Source organism: Corvus cornix, chromosome 2 (assembly GCF_000738735.6).
Source record: "Corvus cornix cornix isolate S_Up_H32 chromosome 2, ASM73873v5, whole genome shotgun sequence".
NCBI lineage: Eukaryota > Metazoa > Chordata > Aves > Passeriformes > Corvidae > Corvus > Corvus cornix.
Window position 1 is genome coordinate 86,536,413 of NC_046333.1, and position 24,833 is coordinate 86,561,245.

Here is a 24,833-nt window from a genome sequence, read left to right on the forward strand (position 1 = left end):
TTATGGGAACAGCAAGGGACAGGAGTCCTCAAGTTATCCTTGTATACTTACAAGTGTGCTAGAAGATTTGTAGATATTGGGGCTAAAAGGGACCTTAAAATCTGGTCTGACTTGCCGTAAATCACAGGCCACAAAACTGTTCTCCTTCTACCCTTACTTCCATACATAATTTGCGAAAAGATGTTAAGTTCTGACTTAAACGTGAAAGTTGATGAGATCAGTCCTGACCAATCTCCTTTTGTCTCCTTTGGTGTTTCATCCCATGATTAGCCATATCTACTGAATACAGATTTTAAAAGAATGAAATAGCATTTTAATCCAGGTACATTTTTAAACAAACTGCAGGTGTGTGAGACATCAGTCCTCATTTTGCTTCCTTGTGCAGTGGGTTAGTTCTTGGTTACTACCGTGCTGTCCTAATTTAACAGCCAGGGACTTGAGGACTTCTACTGTGGCTGCTGTGGGGTCACCCAGCAACCAGCCCTCACACTCCTCTCAGCTCCACCACTGATGCCTGCCTTTTGTCTCCTTGTCCAGAAAATCCTGACCATGATCCCAACCGAGGAGGAAAAGCAGAAGATCCAGGAGGCACAGCTGGCGAATCCTGATGTCCCCCTGGGCAGTGCTGAGCAGTTCCTTCTCACCCTCTCCTCCATCAGTGAACTCTCTGCCAGGCTCCAGCTCTGGGCTTTCAAGATGGACTATGAGATAGTGGAAAAGGTGAGGGAAAGGAGGGAGTTGGGTGGAGACTCTTCCAAGGCTTTGCTTCATCTTTCTGTGACCTTGGTATTATATGCACATTTTGAGGAAATGGTAAATGGGGCACTTTTGTTTCAGTGGCCAGCCAGGAAACAGCTAAAATGATCCTTTATAATCTCTTCCTTCTATAAAAGACAATTAAGAGATTATGTCTTCCTTCCTTTAATTAGTCAGTAATGATATTGAAACAAAGAAGAGGGCTAAATCTTTGCCACGTCTTCTCCAGATATTGTTATTCAGGAAATTCTTACTTCAGAGCCGCCAGAATTTTTTTTCGGTAAAGATTGAGTGAGGACTACTATATTCAGTTTTATATCATGAGATATTGATCTTACATCCATTTGAGCTAAGGAAAACACCGTCCATTGAGGTTTTTTTGTTTATAGCTCTCAAAACTCTAAACAAAAATAAGACAGTTCAGCTTAGTCACAGACAATTATTGACACCTTCTCTACAGATGGCATTCATTCAAAGAACACTCTAATAATATAATTGAGGTGTCTGTCAAGAATGATGAATCACAGGCAAAAGTTTTTTAAAAAGAGGGTAAAATTTTAGTGCACAGATGAAGCAGAATGAAACTGTGTAGGGTTTCAGGTACTTGCTGCCTTTCACAAGGTCTTTCAGGCATCTCTGCGCAGGAGTTTCCTTTTGGCTGCACTTCTGGTGCATACCACAGGCATTGCCCTTAAAGCAGCTCTCTCCTCTACATATTAGTTTTGTATATCTATCTCTGCACACAAGTGTGTATTGAAAAGTCAGTGTAAGTTTGTGTGATATGGATTCTAAAAAGTGGGACGTGCTTGTGAAAATGCCATATGTTTACTAGCAATGGTTATTTAATGAGTTGTTACAACAGTGGATTGATTTGCAGATGATACTGTCAAGATTACTCAACCTCTACTTAATTTTCTTAGATGTTAGGAAATGCAATCACACTAATCAGAGTCAGGATTTTTAATTGGAATGTTTTAGTTTCTGACTTGTATAGCAAAATACTTGTATCTGGCATAAATACTTTTTTGCCTGTTTTTTTTCACTCTGGTACAGCTATTTATTCTGCTTTGAAGTTACCACAAGGCTAAATTGTACCTTTCACATAAACTAAGTTAGCTGTAGCTGTTAATCTCCACATATACCTAGAATTTCTAGTGTCATCTCAGTCAAAAAGCAATATTTGAAGCACTGCTAAAAGCTAAAGAAATTCTGATAGTTTTCCTGATGCTTTGCCACAAAGTTAGTTAATTTATTGCCAGCTGAAATCCATGTAGAATGGATGCTAGTACAAAATACCTCAAATACTTACATTACTTAAAGCAATAGCTGTAGTGAAGATAAAACCAACATTTTTATCCCTGTTTGAAGACAGACAGGACTAAGCACAGTACTTAGCAGAAAATGGTAGAGGAAGTAACATGTGATAACTGTGATAAAGTAAGAGGAGCATGTGATAAGCCTAGCAGACAAGCATAGACAGGACAGACAGCTTGGGTCTTAGTTGGGTGAGGAGGAAGAAACAGATCAGACATCAGGGGTACATGGGAGAGCAAGCACCTGTGTGTCTGCAGTAACAAAAGGTTAAGGTCAGAGTTTAAGTTCCAGGTAACCAGTAAACATACATGTTTTGTAGACTGAAGTGAAATACTGTGAGCATATTCAGTTTTTTTAAAATGAAGTAGTTTGCATTAGTGATTATGGTAATAAAAGAGACCCATGAGGTGCTAACATTCTTCCGTTTGTGAAACTATGTTTCTGCACAAAATCCATCTGCAAAAGGGCAAACCCTTCTTGAAACTTAGGTCCCAAAATCACTTAGCTCCACGGTTTTTGCCATTTTTTTTTTAGTCTGGCATTTGCTGGATTTTTTCTTTTTAAATCTTATTTCGTAATAAGGAAAATTCATAGCAGTTCAGAATGCACTCATATTATCTACCAAGTCACACATATATTTTATGTAAGATAAGAATACTGTTATTTCCATGAGGCTGGAAGTTTTAGATGGTTCCTGATATCAGCAGTGTGAAATACCTGAGTTATTGGTAAGACCAGGGTTCTCATACATGAGACTCTTCTGCTAACCTGCCAAGAAGAGTGTTCAGCCTAAGTAGGTCTTAGCTTCATCTCTGACAACCTGAAAGAAAAGAACATGAATTTTTCAAGAAATGGATTGATATATTTTTTATGTTCATGAAAAGCTTTCCAGGCATAATGATAGAAATCATCTTTCTTAGCTTGAATTTAATTAACTAAAGCAAGTCAGGGTACATTTGTAGGGAGCATTTGCAGACTGTGAGGGGCTGAACTGGATACTCCACTCTTTGCTGTCTATAGAAAATAAAAAAAAAGAAAAAACCCTTTCCAAATTATTTGCTTGATAATGTGTATGCTGCTTTGAAATGTTAATTAAATGCCTACCGAAGGTCATTAGCAGAACAATAATTTTTCTCACCTTTCTTTTGGTATCCTAGTTTAAATGCACAGACAAAAGAGGTAAAAAAAGATTACAGTGTGTTGCTACTCATTCCTCATATGGAACTACTTATGATGCAGATATTGTCAAATTTTATTATCTCAAAGGGTCTTAGAAAAAGAAATAGAAACTTTGGTTGTCCTAAATAAGATTTTTTTTTTAAATTAAGATCACTGCAGACAAATATATCCTTTTTTCTGACAACTTAAAAGATCACAAAATTAATATAAGCAGGTGTAGAAATGAGAAAAGTATGATTAGTTGAGTTCATTTGTACATGTGCATCAAACGTTTATCAGGCATTATGAGATGTCTTTCAGACAGAATTTGTGGACCAATCCTCAAATTTCATTCAATCCTAATTTTTAGCTGAAAAATAAAAATGTGGTATCCAAGGATATGAGGTAGCTCTGCCTTACCTATCTGCCCTCTTTAGGTAGAAAGTGAGTTTTATAGGAAGCAAGAGTGGGTAAATTTGAAAAAAACAGAAATTTGTCTGATTGTTTAGTATCTTGCATACTCTTTTTTATTGTTTTTTAATCCTACAATAAAATAAGAAATAAAGAGTAATTATAAATGTGTACTATATGCAATAAAGTCTAAGCTCAAATAACTTGTCTAAATAGCTAAATGAAGGGCTCAGTATTGGCCTGCTTTGGAAGCCTCTTATGCCACCTTTTTATTCACATGGAAAATGTTCTAAATTAATCTTTTAGGAATGTTTTTTTGACAGGTTGAAAATTGATCCAAGTACAATAGTTCAGAAGCCCATGTTTACCACAGATGCAGAGCAGTTTGATTCATCCCATAATGCAACAAAAAAAACCTAAATCAACCCTGACTTTAAAGCAACTCAAAGAATACTGTGCAGCAGTTTCATGATTTTAGTTCACCTTGATAAAATCTTGGATTATTTATCACCTCTCCTCTGATGTATCAACTACTTAGCTCACTATCTCATCTCTTAATTTGTCTTGAATTTGCCATATTCTTTTCAAAAGACAGATTGCTCTGTAGTGACTAGAAAGGTGTTTCATTCAGCTTTTATGGTAAAATATCACTACAGTTGTTGAAGGAACCATTGTGTGTCTCCAAGAAAGTGAAGTTCTCAGTTACTTTGCCTCTTGGTCTAAAATAGCAGCTTAATTTTGGCTTCTTGGCTCATAAAGAGTATAATAATTGGGGAAATTGGGAAAAAAAGTCTCCCTGCCCATGGCAGAGCGGTTGGAACTGGATGATCTTCGGGTCTTTTCCAACACAAACCGTTCTATGATTCTGTGAAAAGAATACTGCTCACGGATGCTTAGAATGGCATTTGAAGATAGAAACAATATCAACTGTTACTGTGCATACAAAATAAATAACCCTGGGCCTCACACAGACATAGAAATAAACTCTGACAACTCAATTACCCTCACTCTCTTCCTTTGAACTCTGGTGTAGTTCACTTCCTGAGGTGATGGAACAGAATTTATGATTTCAAGCCTTATCAGCATGCATATCTGTACTCAGATAACATGTGTGGATGGAAGATGCATTAAATTAAAAGATTAAAATGAGGCTATTTGTAAAGCTTGATGTTTACAGCAGACTTCTTTTTCAGTTTTAAATTCTCACAAGCACAAAACCATATCTAAAACACAGAAGTGGCCATCATTTAAAGAAAGCTGTAGGGTCAAGCTACAAATGTCAAGTCAGCAGGGTTTCTAACTTTTTTCATTTCTTGTTCAAAGATTAGAAAAAATAGTTTTAAGAAGCTTTTTTATCAGTTGGGGCTTGGGTGTGTTCATGCATTTAACTGAAGTGCAGCAGCATCCTCCTGTTTGGAATCACTGGATAGTCCCAGGACAAGTAAGGCAATTGCATACATAAAGGAACAACAGTAGGAAAATATCTTATGTATTTTTTTGCTGTCCTTGCATATGATTTATTAGCTGGAACGTGGAAGAAAGCCAGCACACATGGCCAGTTTACACTCTGCAAGACGCCAGTTCAGGAACTTTTTGCAGCAATTAATCTAAACCATAGAATTAAAAACTAACGTTCACTGTCTTGTTTCTGTTCTTATGGTAGGAAGTTGCAGAGCCACTGCTAGACCTGAAGGAGGGAATGGACCAACTGGAGCACAATAAAACTTTAGGATTTATCCTTTCTACTCTACTAGCCATTGGGAACTTCCTGAATGGAACCAACGTAAGCCTGATGTCCCAGCATTTCCCCTGCAGCTTTTTCCTTCAAAAAAACAGAAGTCAAAATCATTATGAAAATTGCAACCCACTACTTATTTTGTACCAGAAGAGTAATTTAGGGAATAGAACGTGCTTTTTATTGTGTGTTAAGGTGCTCTTTGCCTCTTTCAGCATAATCTGAAGGAAATGTGGAGCTAAGCACTCTTCTTGTGTAACTCCCTTAAGTGCTTAAGCGTCGTGTTGATGCTTCCCATTCAAATTGTGAGAACTGTGTCGTGGGTCATTTCGCTGCAGATGGACTCATTTTAGGCCTAGTCTTCAGCAAGCTAAAAATGAATAAAACCAATAAGTTTCCTCTCCTGTAGGATTCTTCATCTTTCCCTCTGCCCCTCATTGGTCATCGTTTTTGTCTACTAATCTGCATGGGAAGGAGTAAGCATTTTTATTTTTAATTTCTTCCTTTTTTTTCCTTTACAGGCCAAAGCTTTTGAGTTGAGCTACCTCGAGAAGGTTCCAGAAGTCAAGGACACAGTGCACAAACAGTCCCTCCTGCACCACGTCTGCACTATGGTGGTAGAAAAGTTCCCTGACAGCACTGATCTTTATTCAGAGATCGGGGCCATCACTAGGTCAGCCAAGGTATGTCCAGTAGGTAAATACATCTATATGTACATTTTTATAACACCTCTTTGAAGTGAAATATTTAAGATTTTATTCTATTCTTTGATCCTCCCTGGTTGCTGCACTATTTATGTGTGTTCATTGTGTCATTTGCACTGAATTTCAAAGATGCCAGTACTCTCTCTTCTGAACTTTATTTCTGTCTGTCACATGGTTCCCTCATCAGTGCACTCTTAGGCAGCCATTAGTTATGACAGCCATTTTAATGTTAATGTACATTATTAATGTGTATAACTATTAGTAACTATTTTCAGGTTAAAACTTTATTTGACCAGTATCTTCAAATATATTTATTCCATGGTTTGGGGTAATCTCTTTTTTTAAGGCAGATGCCTGATTGTATTTTAAATCCAATGGAAGGAATGAATTTTTTACTAATAAAATTGTTTCCAGAATTAAAGTGTCCTTGAAATACTTGGTTTAACTCACAGAATCACAGAATCACAGAATGGTCGGGGTTGGACAGGACCACAGCATGTCACTTAGTCCAACACCTTGCTAAAGGAGGTTCACCTAGAGCAGCTTGCAGAAGAACAAGTCCAAAGAGCTTTTGAGTATCTCCAGAGGAGGGAACTCCACAGCCTCTCTGGGCAGTCTGTTCCAGTGCTCTGTCACCCCCAAAGTAAAGTTTTCTGCATTTTAGTACTCCTTTTCAGTCCTCCTCTTGAAAATAATGTTCATGTTAGGAATTAGGGAACGTAAATAGAAATAAAGGAAACTTGTGGCAGAACCTCTTGTCAAAAAATTTTAATTCCCTGGTTAATGCATAGATCTGGTACGTGGCTCAATGTAGCATGGAGATTATTTATTACTGCTGCCAGTAGGCATGATAGAAACACTGTAAAATCACTCTAGAATCTCTTGGAGTGTGAGATTTCATGAATAACCCTTAAGAACAGTACATTACTTGATCATTGGAGTAAACATGGGAGATAGCAAAAATAAAAATTCTGTTCAAGAGTCATGTCTCATGTGGAACTGGTCATAATTACAGCAGATAATTATAGTATCCATCTAGTCCAGTGTCCTGATTAGACAGTAGCCAGTATCAGCTGCTTGACAGAAGAGCACAAGAAGTTTCTAAGGGGATGAAAGAGTTTTCCTAGAAAAATGTTATTTCATGGGCCATTCTCATTATGGGCATCAAATAGAGGAATAATTTCTTTTCCAAAGGCCACCTTATTTGGATGTTGGGAGAGGAGGTGGGGGCGAACAACCCTGTATAATACAATTTTTTTTAAACTGCAAAAATGAAATCTTATTTTGGCTCCTGCTGCAGTTCTTGCAACAATGAACTCATAATCTAATTTTTTCTGCTGTTCAATTTGCCAATTTCAGGATTTACTATCTGAATATACTGAACAGTCAAAATATTTTTTTTCTCTTTATGCCGCAGAATAACTTAGGTTGGAAAGGATCTCTGAAGGTCATATGATCCATCACCCTTTTCAGTGGAAGACCAAATTAAACTAGGCTGCTCAGATCCCTAAGTCTTAAATGATCCTCCTACATCTTTTTTTTTTATGAGACCATTTCCACACTTTTCCTCCATCTTACTTTTTTGGAATGTGTTAAACAATAGTAAGCACAGTAGTCCAGCCTCTCCTAATCAATGTTACATCTTACTGTGTTTGTCCATTCTGCTTCTGCTACCTTTTGTTAGGTGTCCTGAGGTTTTCTTTGTGTTCTTTGCCTGCTGCTACCCTTCGGACACCTGTTGTCCCAGGGCAGTTCACAAGGACATCCAGGCAGCCTCCTGAGCTGATGGAGCATTCAGAGCTCTCAGAGGAGTCAGATGCTGCAGTGCACTGTGCACTTCATTGCAGTGACCATGATCTGCTGAAGAAGATTTACTGCTTATCTCTCAAACCCCTAATAATCTTCAGTTAGGACTAATCTGAGTAATTTCCTGCCATCTGTAGATTTTACCCTCTGGATGTGCTTCCTTGTTTCCAGATAATTTTGAAATACAAAGGACAAACCATGAGACACCTGCTGTTAACCCTGTTAACAAATGAGAATCAATGTGTATCCCTTCTTTTCTTTTGCCCTCTTAACCTCACACTTCATAGGTGGCCTCCTATGAGGCTCTTGAAAAAATGTTGAAATGTAATTTTCTTTACTTACTCTTATCTATTCACTATTTTATAAACATTCAGAATATAGTGGGGTTTTTGATGTATTAAGTTTCCTGTCACTCATCCTTTCAGCCAAGTTACCAGATACAGTAATAAAACCTGGACCTCTGCATTAACTTTGCTGCTTTTCTAGGGATAGGGGAAATTTTTGCTATCCTCTGATTCTCCATGTTACCAAGTACAGTTTCATACATATTCATACTCATTTTAGCCAGCAGCTCAATTTATTTTAATTGATGTCAGAATTACTGTATTCTACTTGTTTACTGCTTTGTAAGATATCATCTCTCTCCAACATGTGTTTCTGCTAGTAAGGTTTCAAACCTTGCTATTAGTTCACATCTATTAAAGATATAATACGGAAAAATGAAAGGAGGACCAGAGTAGGTTTTTCCCCAACATCCTCTGTGGTGAAGCTGGATGAGAAGAAGTCATCTTGATTCCCTTCTCTAATTTTTATCTTCCTCAGTTTCTTTCATCCCCAGTGATCCAGGACCTCCTACGTATTTTCTTTTTTTTTGATACCATAAAGGAATTTGTGGCTTTTGTTTTATATCCTTAAATATTTTCTCTTTAGATTCCATCTCTTTTCCCCTAGTTTTCCTCTTGTACAGCCTATGTTTAAGCTCTGGTTTATTGCCTCCAGTGAGTTTGGTTTCTCATGTTTGGAAGATTCTACCTTTCTCTTATGTTTTTTTTTTTGTTTTGTTTTTAATTTGAGTGATTCTTACTTTCTTAGCATTTAGGTATATTGGTTTCTCATTTCCTGCTTCTTCTCTTTGTTAAGAAGTTATTTCACTTTTTTCTTAGATTGGGATCAAGTTAATCGCTAAAAAGAAAAATTACCACAAAAGAGAAGAGCCTTTGTTGTCCAAAATCCTTACCACCATGTATGGTGTAATCTCAAGCGGATCTTCTATTTTTCAGTCATAGAAAGTGGAAGAAAGCTTAACCTACTGCTGTCACTTAAAAAAAGAATTTCGGTCTAAGAGCGTGCAAAATTGAGCAGAGTCGTTCAGTCTGTGGTTTGCTGCTCCAGTGGCCCTGCCCAAAGCGGACAAAAATCTAAAAAGGCCAGACAAAATCACATTAAGAGAAATTACAGCCTTAACCTTCCCCGTGTCGCCCAAGGTCTCCCTCCTTGGGATGTTCCTGCATGTGTTAAACCGCTGATGGATTACTGTAACAAGCTCTATTCCCACTTGATCGTAGCTGCCACAAATCAAAGAGTTAGGACGTGGAAGCCATCCAAGCTGCCTTCTTCAAGGGAATGTTCACAGACAAGGCGAAATCTTGGTTTAGGAAAGCTGACAGGAAAGGAGAACTAATATTTCACTGTGGATTAGGCTGTATTTTGAGCTCCGTTTTGCCTACAAACATCTTTCAGAAACCACAAAGGCTAAACAATTTCCATCCTATAGATAAACAGAGATGCCCCTTCCCCTGAAATGCACATCATATAAGAATTTCCTGAGCCTTAGTTCATTAAAAAAAACCAAAAACATAAAGAAAACAAGCTGCCTCACCAAAAAGGAGTTAGAAAGACCAGAAACAAAACGGTATCATTATTCCAAAACTTCTGGCTTTTTACTGAAGGACTGAAGTCATAAATAGCACCAAAAAAAACAGACACAAGTGAAAAAATTAAAGAAAAAATAGAATTCTAGATAAATAAAAGCATTTATAAAATCATGGACAGCACTGATTATTTAGTAACCCATGATTAAAATCACTTGTCCTTTTTATTTTCTAACGTATTTTAATTTGTTTTTTTCACTGAAGTTGTACCAGAACTGATGTACCTAATTCTGAAGTGGACCCTCAGATTTCTGCAATTAAACTCAGTTTTGTTCCTAGAAATTTCCTTAAGGAGGGGTTGCCTCAGCCCCAGTGTCTTCTCTGTTAGTGAATAAAAAATATGTCCTTATTAAAAATGTTCATCTTCTCTCTCTAACCCATAAATATTTCCTCTGTGCATATGAAAGCTGGTCAGCTCCATAGAGAAAACTATAATTGTCATTTTCTTCCCCTGATTTTAATCTTCTTACAAGATGTTAAACTTCTGTCTGGTTTTTAACCCCTGCAGCAAGACACTTGGGCACAGGACACTTGCAGCTACTAGGCAGTGGAGAAGCAGGCAGCTTGTAAAAGTAAGAATTAGGAAATGTTAGCAACACGGCAGGGGGCAAGGATTGCTGATAGGAAAGAACTTAGGATGATACTAAGGTGTTCGCAGGGGAGAAGGAAGCCTGCAGCTGCCTGCCCTCCGAGGAACTTGGCAGGGAGGCATGAGGAGAAAGGAGCTGGCTGGAACAGAAGTGCCATTTGACATGCTGTAGCTTCTGCCTGATACACTGGAAAGCAGAGAAAGGATAAAGAAAAAAGAAAAAAAAAAAAGGTAGGGAAGATCATGCTGCCTCCTGTACTCTTTCAGTGGGGTTTCTCATGTCCCGCTTGACAGAAAGTATTTGTGTGCAGTTATCATTCAAGTATGTTTCCCCTACATTATTTCAAACAAAAATAAATGCCAAAAGTCAAATTATTTTCCATGGAAAAAAAAGAAGTCCAGGAATGCAAGGTTTCTTGCAGTCATTCCATGTGATGCCAGCAGCTGCCCCAGATCCTGGCATGGGCTTGCAAGAGCAGAGGTGAAAGCAGAGCAGGGAAGGGCAGGTCCTGTTGGCTGCAGGGCATACTGGAGCATGGGGGAAGGAGCTTCCATGGCAAATGAGGCTCTGAGGTTCTGTCTCAAAGAGAGCAGATGAAGTTCAGCACATGTGCCTGATGGTAACATTCCAGGTGAAAAGACTGCAGGAATTGTTGCAGGTGACATAACACCACCTGAAGGGACCTACGTCACCACTGTGTGGTGTTGCTGCCCTTTGTCCCAGATTGTGGGAACTACCATACAGCATCTGCAAAAAGATCCCATGTAGTTAGGATATTGTTTAATGAAGTAAAATGCAATAGAGGTGTGTATATAATTGGGCAGACTCATCTGGTCATACCTCACTAAGCACCTCTGCCACCTCTGTCCTTTAATTTTTCATTAGTGGGTTGATTCAGGTGTTCTCATTTCTAAAATTATTTTTGCAGGATACCACCTCTTACCCCAGAATTTGAAATAACTGGGCAGAACCTTCTTTATATATTGCTTGCTTTTGAGAGCTGGCACCTATCTTGCTTAAAATGCATGCCCACAGTGTGCAAGTCGGACTAACGGTGGTCTTGGGATAATTCTTGTGACACTTGGTGAAGGAAGCCAGTCTGGAAATATTAGAGGAGACAGAGTTTTGAACATATGCCACAGAAGGTTGCTGCTCCCAGATGACAGTGTGTTTGCAAGGAGCAATTCTCAGAATTTCCTTTGGCACTGAACCAACTCAGGAAAAGAGGAAGATTTCATGTTCCCTGCCAGAACGCATCCCTGTAATAATGTGAGAATGAACGGTCTGACCCTACATTATAAACAGCTCAGACTAGACTGTGGTCTGCTGCAGAAACTGTCTTGAACTTTGAAAAGAGAAAACTTGTGTGTGGTTATCTTTCTATGAGGTACAATAAAATAGTTGTCATTTTATTGTGAATTTGAGGCAACATTTGTCACTGTGAAAGCAACAATCTTTTTTTTTAATGCACCTTGTGACTAAGATAAAAATGCAGTGATCCAGGTCTTCCTTAGAATATAACTGGATTTTATATGTTCACCACTAAAAGAAACAAGCTATAGCAATAAGCAATAGTGTGTCAAGCAATAGAAATCTTACACAAGCATGCTGAGGCCATGTAATAAGTTATTCAGTGGCCTTCAGAAGAAAACTTTGGATACAGTGATTTTGAAAAGAAGTGTTTCATCAGTTTCCATTCATTTACTTGTTTTGGGGTTTTTTGCTTCAATCCAGTTGTGACATCTTTGACCCTGTTAAGGAGCTGAATGTTAACACAGGAGGCAGGAAACGTGAGTGTATTTAGGTGCAGCATCTTTGACTTTAGGATGGTTTTGTATTTGCAGTAGTGGGGGAGCTTAGCTCAAAGACTAGAGGAGACTTAGCTGGAAGAGGAAACGTGTTTGTAAAGCACATTCCAGCTAAGGGAATGCTGAAGAAAAATGACCTCTTATCTCACAGTGGCTGCAGTTGTTTGCGGTGGATGGCAGTGCATACCTGGAGTGGTATATGCTGCCCTAGGGAATATGTAGTGGAAGGCATTTTAGGTTTGAGCTACTGCATTTAATGCCCAATGTTTCCTCAAAGCAGCCATTCCTCTCTCCCAACAAATAATAAAGTGTGCAATTCCTGTGTTGCCATGAGGTATTTGTGGCCACACAGACAGATAACATCCCAGCCCAAAGACCAGAAAGGCTCCCTGATCCATGTCCTGCCTGAATGATTGGAGCATGGTCTAGTATTTCATGAATGAGAAAGTTTTAAACTTTAATACATGGCATCTGATATTGGACGGAGTTGAACTTGAAAAAAATAGGCCTTGTAAGGACCAGTGTTCAGGAAACCTGAATGAGCAGGGAAGTAAACACTGAGCTGTTTGATGGTGGTGGCAGTTTTTGAGTCCGGTGAAAACCAGTGAGAACAGAAGCTGTTTGGGCAGTAGGTGTGTCATGAGGTACTGAATTCTCAGCCCAGTGGAATGAGAAACTTGGTAGAATTCTTTTTATTTTTGTTGCTTATGGCAAAGTCATCTGCTTCTATGGTAGCAAGCAGTAAATAGCAATATAAAGTGATTAAAGTGAATGTTGTTGTTTCTGGCACGTGGTTGGAAGGTTTTATTTTTTGGTCTGAGTCATTTGTGCAAAATATGGTGGTGTGTTAAATTGAAAAATAGATTTTTAATTCTAAAGTTGTCCATTAGTGAGTCAGGGCAGTGATTTGCTGAGGCTGACGCTGCAGGGCTTTTGTCACATAAATTAGTCTTTATATCCTGTTTGCATATACTGTCTCTGGCTACTCCACTCTGATGCAACAGATGCAAAGACACTTCTCAGAAGACTGAACAGTGGGCCTAGCAAGAGATTTTACAGATACAGATAGTTCTGACTATTTTTTAACTTGTGTGATTGTGAATGGAGAGGAACCTGGCAGGAGAAAGGAGGAACATACCAAATATATCCCAGAACCATTTAGAAAGTTGCTTTTTCTAAATTGGTTTACAAATTAAAATAAACATTTCATAATGCTTGAAAGAAAGGACATTCTTATTTTTCATAACAGTCTAAGACCACTCATTCTTTTTGCTGCAGAAAAAAACAAGTATTCATTTTAAAAATTTTAGCAGAAGGTAACAGTAAGCAGGACCAGCAAGCTGCATGTGTTTTGCACATATGGAGGAAGAAGAGGAGGAGGAAGAGGAAGAAGAATAATATATGTTTCCAAATCCTTGGGCCAGATACAACATCTGTATGCTACTGTCCAGCAAGAAAGCTGTAGTGACTATTTCAGATTACTGCTTCCTTTTATTCAGTGGAACACAGTTATAAAATAATGCCACAGCAGTTCTTGTCTGAGTACCTCCTATGCTGAGCTCTCCTGGAGCCACAACTCATCTGAATTCTTTCTCAGTCCTGGTACAACCGTCCAGCTGCAGGCAAGAATTGGTGCATCTTTCCTTTCAAGAAAGAAAGAACAAAAAAGAGGAAGCATGTTTCTCTACTGTTACATATCATTAATTCTTGTAGTAAAGTGCTGGAAATAAGCACATAAATCAGAAGGTGCAATCCATGCTCCTTTGGCAATGCTGCATGAACTGGCAAAGAAGTAGTATGATATTATATATGCCTTTTAATGTTTTCTTTATGCATAATATATTTATTAATTGTCATTATTACTCCACACAAGTTTTTGTTCACCTTATCTTATGAACATGTAGTTGGTGATCTCTTGTAGTTGGGATTTCTCATCACTCTTAGGGTGTTATATCTGTATATAACACCCTAAGCAGAGCCACAGACCTGGAGCAGACTGAAATGTAATGTATTCTGTGTCTACACACAAAATTGGCACTGGTGAAATAGCATTTCACAGAGTATCAGGTGGGGTACCTTACTGTCCCTGAGGAAAATTGAAACCTTAATATTTCACAGGAGGGTATTTTTATGCAAGTATATGCCTTTCTGTCCACAAGCAAACACTAGAGGGCTGACAGAAAGAGATTTCATGAAGGTTTGGCACAGTCTTTCAGGCACTGCACAGTTTGCCTGTGGGAATACACAGGTACATTATCCTATATTGGAGTTCCTGCTTTACTCCTTCCAGGAGTTTACAACTTCTGCTTGAGCACATCTGTGCTCCACAGAGGTTCATTCCAGGAGAGTTCAGGTGGCATTCACCTTATTGCAGTCTCCTTAGGACTTCCCTAGAGGCCTGAATTTTTGTTTGTGCTCAAAAAACTCATGAGTGTCCCTTAGCCCAACCTGCTATCCCCCGTCCCTGCTGGAACTTCCCACTCTTGTGAATGTGCTGACTTTTGGCACATTTCAAGGGGCCAGGAATTCACCACATTCCCCACAGATTTGTTGTTCTATAAAGATGTTTCTTGAACTCCTACAGGTCTGAATCTCAGAGCTTTTTGATAGATTAAAACTCATTCTGTCATAAAATGTCATGAATTTAAATTTCTCAGCTGCAGAGGCGGAGAGGCTTCCTCAACCAAGTTGGATAAGTCTTACTAAGAAGACCTACATCTTGAATTTTCCTTAACAGGAACGCTAGTATTTTTCCCCACGTGTGTTTTAGATATACCATCTGTGGAGAGCAGCAATGTGTTTATCATCAACAGTGAAAATACTGACCTGGAAAGGACGGGGGGTTTTTTAAACATATGCATTGATATGGATATAAGGAAAGCAAATACCCCACAGCTGCTCCGCCTGCAGGGCTTTTCTGAATAGCAGAGTGGATCAAAGGATGTTTTTATTTCCTTGTGAAGAGGAAAAATTCATCACTTTATAAATCACAGCAAAAACAAATCAAACCAATACCAGGAGCTTTTTAATAATAATGCATTTCTTATGGCTATCCTCAATATAGGTCTCAGCAGCGGATGCTGCACACAGCTAAGAAGAATGAAATAAAACCTGCCCCTGACACTGGTTTTCATTTAGCATTAAGGAATTAACTGGAGTAGGAGACTGTAACATCCCAAGCACGGATGTGTTTAGAATCTGAGAGCTAAGTCTGTATTTTATAGCTTGCGTTCATCTGAACTGTGAAGTGGTATTATAAAATAATTTTTTCCTTTCTTCAGAATTCCAGAATATGTTGCGAAGTTTTATTTTTCTCATCTGTTGTGTGCTGTGGGGTCACTGATGCACTTTGTTGAGTTGTTAGCAACACATCCTGAGTGTCTTCTGTAGAATATCGCGATTTGAACACCTTTTTTGGTTTATGAATAAAGGAGAAGCTCTCACTCGCCTTCTGTGGAATGTGTTGGCTTCTATCCTGATGAATGTTACTGTAAGGTGCAATCATTTATTTTAACTGTGTTGAGAGACTTTCAGAGTCGTTACATGATCTTGTTACAAGCCAGTAAATTCGTATTGTATATCAAGGGATGAAAGTTAGTGCTGAGATCACTAAATAACACATACTTTCAATACAGCTTTAAAAAATTCTGGCCCATGAATTTTGTGATTAGAACTAGATCATCTATTAACAAGTCAGTGCATGACTAGGGAATAGATCCAAGTGCTTCCTAAAATGGAGAATTGTTGGCGGGGTACAACAGTGAGCAGTAAACAGGGTATAAAAAGCTTTGAGTAGTAGAGAAAAGGATTAAGAAAAAGAGAAAGTTTTGTATTACCTCAGAAAGAACTGAGTCATGCAGTTGCTTGGTGCAGACTTGAAGTTATTAGCAAGGGAAAAAACACATAACAATATTTTATTGTCCCTTCTTTAGTTGTTAGGCCTCCAAAAATAAAACCAAATGTATGTATATGGGTATTTCTTTGTTTTCGGTTTTCTTTACTAACATTACATACCTAGATGTGGTGTGATAGAGAAAGATATTTCTATTGTTTTACTAATAACTAATAATGTGAATTGGTGTTGTGCTGCCACTACCTTGACCCTTTCATACACAGGGATTGCATTATTCGGATATCCAAGTACACAACTGCAGTGTTTTCACTTCAAGTGTTACCTTTTCTTTTCCTTTCTCTTTTTTCAGGTTGACTTTGAACAACTCCAGGAAAACTTGTGTCAGATGGAAAGACGGTGCAAAGCATCATGGGATCACCTTAAGGCTATAGCAAAGCATGAAATGAAGCCAAGTCTAAAGCAAAAAATGTCTGAGTTTCTTAAAGATTGTGCAGAAAGAATCATAATCCTAAAGATTGTTCATAGAAGAATAATTAACAGGTACAGAATTATGTTGGCGACAGCAATACCTTGATAGTAAATTACTTGATAAAATTATAAGTTATGACATCATAAATATGTGTTTTATAAGCATTTAATGCCCATTCCTGCAAGGAATGTTGCCAGGTTGTATGTGGTGCATACTTTGTTATAGTCTCCATTGAAGAAAGGTCCCCAATCCAGAAATGTCTGTATTTTTGACTGGAAAACGCAATCATCCAGGCTATCATTTATTCCCAAGGTGCAATAACTGGGTCTTTTGCCTCCTAGTCCCCAAAAGCTAGCAGCTTTATAGTTAAGTTGAGAGATTTTCTATTTGTCCCTGGATTTTTTTTAAGGGGGCTTGGCTTACTGTCTGATAAACAAGAAAAGACTGTAGCAAAAAGATGAAGTTTTATTGACAGATTTGTCATAGGCAGAAGCTGAAACCAGTCTTGTACAATGAGTTCTTATGTAGGCAGCACCACTCCTATTTGCAAGATCTACAACTATGTGTTTTATGCTTATACAGCTGAAGGCAGAAATTAAGATTCCTCTCCTTAGGATTTGCAGTTGTGTTTAATGAGATTGTGAGAGATTTTCCAGCTTCTGGATAATTTCCAAATTGCTGTGGTCAAAATTAAGAACTGGATTTCAAATGATCCCAAATTTGTGGGTATACACTTGAGGAGTTGATTCAGCTCTTCTTTTGTTTTTGTAATGACTTAGGGTTTGTGCCATAAGTAAGCAGAAATCCCAACTGCAGTGGAAGGGAAGTGAATTCATTAGTTTCCTGTTGTGTTTATCATATGCATTGTACAAGTAAGAAAAATATCAACTTTCTCCTCTGATATCTTGCAACTGCTACTATAGTTCTTAAAAATGTTTTGATATACTTGCGTCTTTCTAGGATTGGGAAGACTGTTTGTCCTCAGGGATGAAGATGCAGTTAAAAGGAATTCCCATACATTTTTACACATTCAGTGTGCTGCTGTAAATCATGCAGTATAGAAGCAACAGTAAAAATTGCAAATAGTGCAAAAGCTCTGAATGCCACAGAAGCAGTAAAACTCTGAATTGAGTGTCCCAAACTAACGTACTTGGTAGATAATATAATTTTATGGTCAGTTTTGTGAACCAGAAATTCTTTCCTTCTTGTGTTTGCTAGCCTGTAAATCTGCATTCTTCTTGTCTAGACTTTGCCCAACATCCTAACAGCCTCTTTGAAGTTGCTTAATATAAATAAATAGAATTGAAACTTAATAAATATTTTTTCTATAACTGAAATGAAATTGGTCATTCATGTGCCAAATTACTCATATAAAGTGATGGAGTTCCATAAACATCTTATCTCCTACATCAGCCTGGGAAAGTAGACTGGGATGAAGTTATCATAGGCTAGACTTTCATGGTTTTAATTATAAAACATACCAATGTTATGCAAAGCATCCATGAAAATTCTGTAGCACAAAGGAAATGATGGGCGCTAATATATAGTAATAATAAGAGTAATAAATGGATTCAGTGAAATATAGGGTTGTTGGTTTTTTTCCCAGAGACCATCAATAAAGATTTTTTTCCCTTTACATTTATAAACTCATTGTTTTCCAGGTTTCACTCATTTTTGTTATTTATGGGCCATCCTCCCTACGCAATACGTGAAGTCAACATCAATAAGTTCTGCAAAATAATTAGTGAATTTGCTCTGGAATACCGCACCACCAGGGAACGAGTTTTGCAGCAAAAACAGAAACGAGCTAACCACAGGGAAAGAAACAAGACCAGAGGGAAAATGATAACAGATGTAAGTGGCAAATTGTATCTCCCATAGCATGGATTTTTAAAACTTTCTTTCTTTGAATGTGGTATATGAAGTGTTGTTACTCTGGTTTTATTCTTAGAGGTCCTTCTACTGTAAGAAACAAACTCTCTTCTATTAGAAGACAAAGCTTGCAAGTCCTTGATTGTGTATATTTTCTGCTTCATACAAATGTGTAGGATGAGAACAAACTGAAATTAATCATCCAAAAATAGTTTCTCTGTGTGTTGCACAGACAGTGTCCAGAATATCTAGAAGACATCAGGAGCCATGGGTACTTGACCAGCCAAGAATATGAAAAAGAAAAAAACCTAGAAATTAGACTCCTAATTGAGAACATAATTTAGATGATGAATCATTGTAGCCATTTAAGTGATTGCAACCAAATTTTAATGGATTTTTTCCTCCATCTTTGAATATTCTAATGTAGTCTTGAGCCTTGATATTTTATCTGTTTTTATGTCTGTGTATATATTACAGACATAAATATATTGCATGTGCATGCACAACAATTTTCTTCTTAACTTTAAAGCACAGACCAGCCTATTTTATGGCAACAGACTGCTTTGGGATTCTGAAAGGATGGACAAATTTGTGTCCACAGTTGATGTTACTCTGCAAACTTTTTGACTGTAAGACTGCATACTCATAGAAAAAATTAAATAAGATTAGTTTTCTCAGCATAGTAAGTTTTAAAATCCCCTTGATTTTTTTCTATCTTTTTTTTAAGTTGATGTAGTTTGACTCAATCCAAATAAAGTTTTAAGAAGTGCCAGTACTTAGCAAAAGTTTCCAGCTGTCTCAAAATCCAAATCTGGAGTCTCGATTAGGTGCAAGTGTTTCATTGCATATGAAGCTAACCCTGCCTTTGGCATGAAAAGCCCTAAGCTGATTACAGTTTTATGGCTCAGGCAACATGGATCAATAGAAATATATATATATATATATAAGTATTGAGACTGACATGAATTGAGATTGTATTTAAGTCATTGACTCATGGTCATTTGTAGATCTTTCTTGGCAATATCCTCTTTACATTTGGAAACCTGCCCCTTCTAGAGAAAATGTTAAACCTATATTATTATCAAAGGATTTTTTCTTTTGGTCTAGTCTCAGGTTCAGGAAGAGACTCTGATTTTATACAAAGGGTATAATGCAGTCATACAAATTTTCAAAACTACCACTGGAGAAGTTTTACCACTTTCTGCAATTGCTTCTTGGTTTTCCTGATGTATTCTAAAGGAGCTAAAAGACAGCGTTAACCAAAGAGTTTCATAAATTAAAATTTTCATTCCCTCACATAGCTTTGACACTTTTTACTAGTTTAAGCAAGACTGAGATGTAAAGGAGTTACTGTTTTCCTACTGTGTTCCTACCATATAATGTACTGTTACTGTATTATCTGTCCAGAATAACTGCTATGGCAGGACAGAAAGCTTCTCTATATCCTGTTCCTGCAGAAAATACAAGAGGGAAAAGAGTTCTGGTCACTGGCAGCTGGGTTCAGGAAGCAGAAAAATGGGACCCTTTCAAACCAGAAAAAGGCTTTAGGCTTGACAGTGAATCAGCAAGGGACAGGGACAATGGCCATTTCCTGAAAATGGAGGAAAGGAGGCATCAAGGCCTTTCCCAGAACAAAAGTATTATTGGAAGAAGATCTCTTGTTAAGCTCAAGATGGTGTTGAGATTTGGCAAGAATTAAATGCCATCTGACAGCTAGTGTTACACCAAAAAATATCTTGCAGGTCTTAAGAAAGGGAGCATATTTTGCCTATCACTAATTTGTAATTATAGAACAGTCCTATTAGCTTGAAACCAAAAAGCCTGCAGGAGTAAAAACCAACAGTCTTTAAAATTGCCCTTACAGGAATGTTCTTTAAGGGAGTTATTAATGTGGCCACATAGTTATTTCAGAACTTGCTAAATCTCTTTAACCATAGCCCAGTAATATGCCCTCATTTACCTTCTATTTGAACTGCAGTATATGGTAAAACAGAATTGAAGTTGCATCAGACTATTTGTCACGGCTTCCTCTGACAACTTCAAAGTTATATCTACCTCAAAACAAGTTTCCAAATCAGCAGGATGGAAGATATTTATGTGTGAAGAATGATGAAAACGTGGAATTTTATTGTAGTTTTGTTTTGGCTGTGGTTTGTATCTGGTCTTGATTTTCTTACTGTTTTATATTTGAAGGCTTGGAAAGGGGAGATAGATCAGTAATGCACTGACAGTGATTCACTAGTTAGAAAATACTGATAGAAGAAAGTTGGGATCTTGACATTGGAAAGAAATTTTTATGTAGAAAGTGGTTATAATATGCAGTAGTCATATGGAATTTTACTTTCTGCTTTTGGTGACCTAGAAGTATTGTGCAGTTATTTGAAATTTACCTCCCTATCTTTTTGAAAGTTTCCTCCGGATCTCATTTTTATCCCATCACAGTATACTGCTTTTAGGCAGATAAAGAGGGATTTTAGCAAAAGTGGGAAAGGAATAAGCCAGAACCAACCCTGTTCTTAAGGAGAAGGCCTGTGTCTCTTAAACCTTGTCCCCCCTTCAGACTTGGAAGGCAGAGAGGTGCTGGCTCGTTGCATGGAGAGTCTGCTGGCTCTTTGCATGGAGAACTTGCATCAGATTCAACAACTACTCACATGGAGTAGGGCTGAGGAGCACAGTGGGGAATATTTCCAGTCTTTCTTTTAGCCTTTTACCACAGATATCTTTGTGCTTATATGTTCTTTAATAGCTGAAGTGGACGGGGCACTGTCAGTTTAAATCTTGGTGAATGTTGTCTGGAGGAGAGGGTAAGGAAAAAAAAGAACAGTGAGATGCCACAGTTTCACAGGGAAAATTGCCTAGTCTCTGTAACCCTGTATCTGGCTTTAGCCAATGATAGCACTCATTTCAGGCACTCTAAAAATAACAAGCAAGCAAAACAGGGAAGAAATGCAATTATAGATACAAGTCAGCTTTTAAATGATTTTTAATAATAGTAGGTAATATAATCATCTGTCTCACAGATTTATGAAGCTCTGCTTTTCATGATACTTAAGAGTTTCAATTCCAGAATTGCTATGTAATAGACATAATATTTTGAAACAGCAAATCCATTGCACAGAAATGCTAGTCTAAAGGAAAAATGTGAGGGCAGGAGGAAGGGAAGGAAGGAAATCTCAAACTGTCCTGCAATATCCAATATAGAATGACAGAAGAATCAAGTGGCCTTTTTTCCTTAAAATTGACATCTTGTGTCTGAAAGTGGTATTCAGTACGGCAATATTCTGTCACTGCTTTTTGGTAATATTACATGTTTAAAAACTCCTACTTTATGGCCATGTCTCAGTGGTTTTATAATGATGAAATAAAGAAGGAAATACAAGGCAGAATGTCCACACCAGGGTGAGAGCAGATTCTCTTGTGAAACATAAGGTTGATTTATTTATTTATTTTGCTGCTTTTACTCCTGTTGTCAGTATTTGCTGGAGGCAAATGGCTTTTCAGACATGGAAATATGAAGGTGGTGGTGAACTATTCCTCCTGTGCACTGGAGTAGCTTTGGGTGTAGGACAGTGGTTCTACAAGTGAGTGTTCTCCATGTGGAGCAGGAAGGAGAGAAATGGTAATGCCCAGGCACTGGAGATGAGCAAAGTCAAGCAGAGAAGTGTACATTGCCCTTAAAGTGAATCCACAGCAGATCACTTCTAGCTAGATTAAATGGGCAGGAAGGCCAGCAGCTGGGACTTCACCCTGTAAAAATCTAGCTTGATGTAAGGTAATAATATAATAGACATTTGTTTGGAGCACATAATTATTTATTATAATTATTATAATGTGTGTTCTCTGATATTTGACCTTGCCCTGACTGCCTTTTGGTATTGTTTAGCTTAATTTGCTCTCTTGCTGCCCTTTATTTACTAGCTGGATGTACAGAATGATGTATTAGATTAGATAGACAGATAGATAGATAGATGGAATTAGAATACAAGAATGTTCATACTTCCTGTTCTTGTTTCTGTTTCTTACTCACAACAAAAAGTGAGGGGTCCTTTTCAGAAAAATTGCATTATAGAGTGACTCCCTGCCCCCAGGGGACAGAAAAAAGACAAACAATATTAATGCAAAGGGAACATACCTGCCATAGTCCCTCTGCAAAACACACTGCCTGTGTTTCTGTCAGTACCACTGTGTCCAAATTAAAATAAGCATCTCACTCTTTGAATAAAACATACCCTTAAAAAGTAATGTTAATGTGCTGCTCAGCAGTCACAGCTAATCTTCTTATGGAGATTGTGCTGAAACTAAGCTGAGGGCCAAAGTAAATCAGGCTTTGATTTTTAATGATGGATGTTTCTGGAACAGAATGTATCAATCCCAGACAGAAATCAGAGCTGAGGTGGAGATAAGGTCAAAAATATGTATTTGTAACACTAGGGAGGGGAATAGTATTGGTGGAATGCTTCTTCTAAAAAAACAAAACAAAACCCACAAATAAAAAAAATGCATAGAATTTCTGGCCTATGTTTGCACTTTATAAACAATCAAACTGAAAATTATGGAAAAAAGGAGCCCAGATACTTGAGAAGCCATGTTTGACTTTGGGAAACTTCCATGTGGGGCATCTTCTAACCCAATGAAGAATTCCCCAGGCATTTGGGAACACAGATATAAATAGTTTGCTAATTCCCTGTAAATCCCCAAACTGAAGAATACTCCATATTCCACAATATTTTTGCATGTCTGTGCATTTAATGTAATACAACTGTCAAGATACTTTTACATGCCTGTCACAGAGGGTGAAAGCCCTGAATGACAGTGGATAATTGCATCTCTCTGATTTCCAGGATCAGGTATCAGGCAAATACTGAAGAACTTTAAGCATTTCTTGAAAGACTACCCAGCATTTTATTTGAGTGCTCTGTTGAATTGGAAGTTGAAAAGCCCGAGTTCAAAAAAGGAATTAAAACAAACACTTAAGTGTAGAGAAAAGGAATTGCCAAGAAGTTGACCTCTGCACTGAGAGAAACAACAGCCAGGACCTCCCTGTGCTGCCCAGACCTGGAAAAAGGAGAGGGAGTCCTTCCTAGTGTTGTCAGTTTCCATGGGGTGAAAAGTGGGCAAACAACTGCATGACTCAAGGGAGAGAAACAGGATGGGTTAGGGGTAGTTTCAGTTCATCATTTCCCTAAGAAAAATAAGAAAATTTCTATATACACTACTGACAGTGACAGTCTGCTCTATGTACTGTCAGCTAAAAAAAAAACAAAACTAAAAGAGCAAGCTGATTGTCTAAGGAATGAATTCCTTATATGTCTTCTATTTTTACATCTTCCTATTGCATAAACAGTACCATGGTTACCTCTTACTCTGTCATGGTTTGATGGTGCTGTCTTTCCTAAATCTTGCTGTTTGTCCTTCTCCACCTTGTCCTTTGTTTCCAGTGGCAGACGGATGAAGAAGAGGATGTTGAGGTATGGTTCTCTGAAAAAGCATGTCATCCTGTGTCTCCTGTGTGCTGTGGCATCTAATTTCTAACTCAGATAGTATGGACTGCTCAACTCCATCTGCTCAACTGAAACTATGAACCAAACATTTTTCTCATACCTTTTTGTCTCAATCATAAGAATGCATTTTTACAGTCAGCTTTAACCATATGCATACCTGTCCTCTTGAATAAGGATATCCCTATCCGAGGCCTTAATAATTTTAAGTTTCCTCATTTCTTTTCCTTTCTGTCTGTAATGTACTGCAAAGTATCCCCATTACCCAAAACATCAGTGATCTAAATGTTATGGGGATCATAAGTTACCTTGGGCTATGGATTACCAGGATAATTTCATACTCATTAAGTAATGGTATTATTTTATAAAGTGTTCAAAAGCATCAGGATATAGGGATGTTAAGCAAATCATAATTGTTTGCCTTGCTGTATAAATTGAGAATGAGACACTTCAGTCATCATAGAGGTGAGCCATGGAGTAGTTCATGTATCTATCATAAAGTGCTCCTGAAGGTGGTGTTCTAGCTATATTCATAATAAAATGGTTTATTGACTTGAGGAGCATCTTTTTTACAATGCATTTTTTGTTCAGCATTAGAGCTTTCTTCAATTTGCTGAACATAAACAATGTGGTTTAATGCTCACTGTTTCATAGTGGTGGTCATTTGCTCAACAGGCTGGGGTTTGGGCAGCAGTTTATGGCAACATGTGAAAATTAAGGAAATTAAATAAAACCTTCGGCTCTAGAGCTTCGCCCCTAGTGATGGTTTGTGCTGTAGAGCTTGGGGCACAGAAAGAAAATTACATGAATTTGCCTGTTTATGCCAACATGTAACTAACCTATGTGAATAGGAACTAACAGTTATGTGAAGGCTTTATCCTTTGGGATTTTTTTGAGATTGTATTGATTAGCTGAACAACCCACTTTG

General features: G+C 37.8%; 1 protein-coding gene across 14 annotated transcripts in view; it reads left to right on the top strand.

Annotated features, from left to right (window-relative positions):
* FHOD3 (formin homology 2 domain containing 3) overlaps positions 1-24,833 on the top strand; it is a 377,773-nt gene that overhangs the window by 329,219 nt on the left and 23,721 nt on the right. For 8 of the 14 annotated variants that reach the window (XM_039572720.1, XM_039548148.1, XM_039548141.1 and 5 more), the window contains 6 exons: positions 538-720; positions 5,303-5,422; positions 5,896-6,057; positions 16,416-16,606; positions 18,197-18,389; positions 23,846-23,875. In XM_039572720.1, the coding sequence (XP_039428654.1) occupies positions 538-720; positions 5,303-5,422; positions 5,896-6,057; positions 16,416-16,606; positions 18,197-18,389; positions 23,846-23,875 (879 nt within the window). The remainder of the gene's footprint in view (positions 1-537; positions 721-5,302; positions 5,423-5,895; positions 6,058-16,415; positions 16,607-18,196; positions 18,390-23,845; positions 23,876-24,833) is intronic. The other 6 variants (XM_039572721.1, XM_039548144.1, XM_039548146.1 and 3 more) reach the window with 1 other exon arrangement.